The 5854-nt window shown below is 40.6% G+C and overlaps 1 protein-coding gene across 3 annotated transcripts in view; it reads right to left on the bottom strand.

Moving 5' to 3' along the window:
* Window positions 1-3440: 3440 nt before the first annotated feature.
* The window catches only part of cdc42se1 (CDC42 small effector 1), a 43198-nt gene continuing 40784 nt past the window's right edge, over window positions 3441-5854 (bottom strand). For all 3 annotated transcript variants that reach the window (XM_050035358.1, XM_050035356.1, XM_050035357.1), the window contains one exon: window positions 3441-5290. In XM_050035358.1, coding sequence (XP_049891315.1) covers window positions 5270-5290 — 21 coding nt within the window. In that variant the 3' untranslated portion in view covers window positions 3441-5269. The remainder of the gene's footprint in view (window positions 5291-5854) is intronic.

Genomic DNA, 5854 nt, shown 5'->3' with positions numbered 1-5854 from the left:
ACCTAAACAGTTTCCTCCAGTTTGTTTTGCTAACGTTAGCTTATGTGCTAAATTTTAGTGGCTAAAAAGTTAGCGTTAGTAAGTAACGTGAGTAATCCAATATTCCTCTTTATATAACCCCAATTTCTGATGAGGTGGACAAGATAACCGTTAATACACATAACGTTATTCATCCCTACAACAGGAAATACTTTTTCCCTAACCTGATATGAAGTGTGCGCTGGACATGCAAGCTTTTTTTGATGATGGCCTCCGTCCAGTCCTATCGTCTTATCACATTTAACCATAGTTGTCTTTGTTTTTGTTGATGGACAGTGGCGGCTGGTTTTGAGCCATGACTCCTTCTATTCTGGCTCCCAATAACACAACAAGACCACATTTTAAGACTCCTACGTAGCCTACAGCCCTGTGGTGGGTTTTGCCTCCAGCTAATAAAATGACATTGTGACGTCAGCCCTAAAAGGGTCTATTGTTTAGATTTGAACCATATTGAAGCTGAAGGTTTTACAGTGAGGGTGTTACCACGAACACTACGGGTATCCATGTTATGTGTTTTCCATGTAACCATCAGATCCAGGTTTCAGAAACTTAGAGATTCTAAAATCACAACTTCAGATAGGTATTAATTATTCATTTTTTACCTGTTTTATGTTTGCCTGTCATATACTATCCCCGACCACCTGCTCACCTGCTCTGCATTTCACTGATTAGTCCAGCAGTTTAGATACGGGTCCATCTCCACTCTGGTTACATGGTTCTCTCGTCTTCCTGATCAACTTGGTTTCGACCTGAGTAAACTCTTGTCTTTCCTGCCTCTCTGACACTCGTGAAACTGAAGTAAACACCTGATCCAGGTTTCGGATCAACTCAGTGTCTGACATGCTGAGGGATCAGGACACACCTGCAGATGATCAGAAACGCCGATGTGCCTGTACACACACTTGAAGTACTTCCATGTGTCTTTGCATGTCAGTGTTGGCTTTGTACGTTTCTACAAACCAAGGATACATTGCATTTGTTCATTACTATGTAGCAGAAAGATTGAAACTTTTTGTCCCTTTACATTTCAACAACTCTGTGGTTAATGTGTAGTTAGGTATAGGCACAAAAACCACTTGGTTATGGTTAGGAGAAGATCATGATTTGACTTGAAACATCTATTTTGGGGGCATAATCCCTGCAGGAAACGCAGCGATCTTTCAGTAAAATTCAACCAATTTCGTAGCACTATCCCTGCTGGTTTGGTGGTTAAAAAGCTGCTGGGAAACACAGTGATGACTTGCTAAATCACAACGGATTTTGCTGTTTGTTGGTCTTGAACAGTAGTCTGCAGCTTGGCAGACGTTTCGCCATCCACCACCTCGGAAGTCAGCTCATGCACTGTCACTTTAGAAACATTGGTATGATACGCATGAAATGTGCAAATGTGACGTATTTGTGGTTTTGCAGAAACGTACAATGCCAACTTTTTTTTTTTTTTGGCAACTGGGCTAAAAACGTCCTTCACATCCAATCATGGCATGTCTAAAGTTTGCTTCTTGTTCACACTGTCAGATTTCACTGCAGCTGCGTTTTAAATACAGCAGAAGAAGCTGGTAGCTCTGTTTGCAGCAGTCTCATGTGATTTTTATTTCTGGCTCCTTGTTTGTATCTATTGTTCACTTAAATGGTATCAGCTGATCAAAAATGACTGAGAGTCACATGATGTAAAACGAGTATTATAATTGGTTGTTGTGGTTGACACATCTGTTACCATGGTGGAGTTTAACAGATTGAGTCCCATAAACACACCATGCTGTCCTGAGGAAACTGAGACAAGCAGCAGCAGCTCACATTTTCCTTAAATAGAGGTTTTGGCTTCCTCGGGGAGGAAGTGGCTGGTTGCCACAGCGAGGAGGAACACCGTGAGTCAGCGGTTTCCATGGCACCCACTCCCGGGATAGTGTAGACAACAGCTGAGGGTCGAGTTACAGTTCGTGAGTGTTCGCAAATGTCGTCATCGTCTTTTTTTGGCCTGACTTCTGAGTTTGACGTCTTTGATTTTTCATTTCTGCCTGTTTTATCATTTCTGGGACATTTACAGTTATTGTAATGAATGAATCAATCAGTTAACGCTTCCTTGGAGTTGTTGAGATATATGTTTTGTCCAATTGAATCAAACTGTGCTTAAGAGTCCAGTCTGGTGCGCAGCCCTGAAAATCACTGAGAATACTGAGGTCATGTTCACACTAATTTTTCTGGTAAGTTTAGGGTTAACTGACATATATAAAGTTTTCATTATACAACTGAATATTTTTGATTGTATTAAGGTTCATTTTGAGATATTTTTAGACTGAAACAGATAAATAAATTAAATGAGAGCTCATATTCTTCACCAGAATTATGTGCTTTGAATGCTTTGAAATAATTAGACTGTAATATAAATCTTACAGAAAATGTAAAAGACCCTTTTAGTATACAGAATGATGTTTTTTGGTGGGCGGGGCTTACCTAGAGGCAAAAGAAGTCTCCACAGACATTAGCTAGCTCTAGCTAGCAAGTTCTGTTGACTTGTTTTAGACAATGGAGGACGATGATGCGAGTGTTGCATCCTGAAATACTCATTCTGAGTGTTGGAGTGTACTCTGGCACAAACTAGACCATAAATTTGGAGCGCTGTCTGAATATCGTTCAGTTATCCAGAGCACTGCACTCTGGGAGTGGTAGAGTGCACTCTGGGCACTCTAAATTCATGTAGAAATAAAATGCTCTGTTTCTTCTCCAACAGGGCTCTCATAGTGTAGAGTGTCAGACTGAAATTAACCAACACACCATGTCCAGTCACTCACTCTCCGGGACCGCAAGTGTTACTTTAATAAGTAAACACTGACCACTGGGACCAGACTGGCCGACCCGTATGACTCTTACTCAGTGGATGGATGCTCTGTGGTTTATTACTATGCCAATCTTATAAAGGAGGACAACACCTAAACAGTTTCCTCCAGTTTGTTTTGCTAACGTTAGCTTATGTGCTAAATTTTAGTGGCTATTTGCTAACGTTAGCTTATGTGCTAAATTTTAGTGGCTAAAAAGTTAGCGTTAGTAAGTAACGTGAGTAATCCAATATTCCTCTTAATACCTCCCCAACTTCTGATGAGGTGGACATGATAACCCTTAATACACATAAGGTTATTCATCCCTACAACAACTTTTTTCCCTAACCTGAAGTGATGATAGCCTCCATCCAGTCCTTTTGTCTTATCACATTTAACTTTAGTTGTCTTTGTTTTTGTTGACGGAGTAAATGCAGTGGCGGCTGGTTTTGAGCCATGACTCCTTCTATTCTGGCTCTCAATAATGCAACAAGACAACATTTTAAGACTCCTATGTAGCCTACAGCCCTGTGGTGGAGAGGCAGGTTTTGCCTCCAGCTAATAAAATGACATCATCGTGACGTCAGCTCTAGAAGGGTCTATAGGAGTTTAATCTGTAAGTAAAATGTGCAGTTTTATGTTTGTTTAAATACACGTTTGGTTGGTGGCCTCTGCTCCACCCCATCTTACGACTGGAATTAAACGTTTTGGGGAATTTGAACTGTCATGCATTAAATGTATGACAGTTCAAATTCCCCAAATTCCCCAAAATTATTGTAGAATTTGAACTGTCATACATTTAATGCATGACAGTTCAAATTCTACAATAATTAATTTCAGGGTGGCAGCTGATATTCAAAGAAATTCTTTACTTAGCAAAGGATATTTAAGCTTTCCCATGACCTCTCTAATATTTGACATCTTCAGCTCAGTCCACGCATCAAGAGACCCAAACTGAATCCCTGAAACAGAGGTGGAAAAACTCAGAAGGAAGACAAAATTTAAAAAAGGTGACATATGAGAAATCAAACAGAAAATCACATTAAAAAAAAAAAAAAAACAGCAGAAAATTAAAAATAATGTCTGCTTAAAAATGTTCAAATTGTCAAAATATATAAAGCAGTTAAACACTCATATTCCCACCAGATGCAGCATGAAATGTTTTTAAACAGAAGTCCTGAAAAAGGTCTCAGCGTGCCACGTGAAGTTAAAAGTTTGTCTATTAACTTGTCTTGTTGGCGTAAGACCCGTTTAGGGCCCCAACCCGCAGTTTAAGTAGTCAACTGAAAAGAAAGACAAATAACATCTTTGTATAAGTGGAAACTTGGACAAAAACGTATCATTTTCTGATGGAAGTTTTGAATTGCGTTTCCTGTCCCCTGTGAGAGGGAAGCAACAATTATATTTAAACTGGTGGGATATAAAGACCATATGACATCATACACACACACACACACAAGGGGGACTTTCCCATCTCCGAGAATAAGAGTCTTAAATCATTCAGCACCAGCAGTGAGGCTGTGTGGAGTGAAGCATCCTGGGAATTGAAGTCCAATGATGTCATCACTGAGGCCATGTGACCAATTAACAGAGGCAGGGCTTTGGAAACAAACAAACAAAATGTTTAATACTCCTGTTACAGAGCACAACTGAGCAGAGTAAAGCATCCTGGGAATCCTAGGACTACCACCAGCATGACGGTTTGAATAAAGGAACCTCCTGGATGGGAAAGTTTAGAGAAAACTTCCCTACGAATGCTTGGAAACGTAGTCTGTTTGTGACATTTTGTTTAAAGCACTTTGAAACCAGTTTTTCGTCCTTAAATACAGACATTCTGTCAAGGGGATTCTGGGAAATGGAGTCCAGTGATGTCATTGGTTGGTTTTATTTAATATTGACAGGGGAAACATCTTCATGTCAGCCCTCTAGTGGTGAAAACAAGTACAACACGTGGACATTAGTTCTTAAACTCCGATCCAAATTGTTTATATTTAAATCCAATAATAAAAATGTCTCCTCATTGTCAGAGTTAAGCATGATGTGTACATAAAGGGAGTTTTAAGGCATGCTGGGAGATGTAGTCCAAATCCTATAGCTGGCGCTTTATTGGATCTGAGACGTGGAAAAGCTCAGCAGGATTCTCCGTCTGGACTGGATGTTTTTTTAAAAGTGGCTACTGATTCTCAGGTTTGGCTTGTAGAAAATACTTTGCTGCAATAATACACATTTTTTAAATAAAGTTATAATCCTCAAAGGAGAGATTTGGCTGGTCAGGATCGCGATGGCGCCCCCTGCAGGTGGCTGACGGCGCAGTGCTTTGAATGCCTGAGCCGGGTAGAAGGGGGGTCGCAGCCCATGGTCGGTGGTCAGATGTGGGAGAGGCTCATTCAGAGGAAAGAGAAGGTCGGTCAGCTGGTCTACGTCAGTTTAATACACTCCTGAAAAATAATAAACACACAAGATGGAGTCAGATATTGTACTGTGTAAAAAGTCAATACACTTCAGCCTGGTCTCGATGCGCCATGCACCCGACATACAATGCACCTGATGTACAATGCACCTGACACACAATGCACCCGACGCACAATGCACACGATACACAATGCACCCAATGTACAATGCACCAGACGCACAATGTACTCAAAGCACAATACACTCGACGCACAATGCACCCAACGCATGATGCACCTGACACACAATCAATCAATCAATCAATCAATCAATCAATCAATCAATCAATCAATCAATCAATCAATCAATTTTATTTATAAAGCCCAATGTCACAAATCACAATTCGCCTCAGAGGGCTTTACAGCATACGACATCCCTTTGTCCTTAGGACCCTCACAGCGGATAAGGAAAAACTCAGGAAGAGCAACTGAGGAGGGATCCCTCTTCCAGGACAGACAGACGTGCAATAGATGTCGTACAGAACAGATCAGCATAATAAATTAACACTAATCCGTATGTCACAATGAGACAGAGAGAGAGAGAGAGAGAGA

The sequence above is a fragment of the Epinephelus moara genome, chromosome 22, assembly GCF_006386435.1.
Source record: "Epinephelus moara isolate mb chromosome 22, YSFRI_EMoa_1.0, whole genome shotgun sequence".
Classification (NCBI taxonomy): Eukaryota; Metazoa; Chordata; class Actinopteri; order Perciformes; family Serranidae; genus Epinephelus; species Epinephelus moara.
The sequence above is the reverse complement of the archived record's forward strand: the minus strand, read 5'-3'. Positions and strand labels throughout refer to the sequence as shown.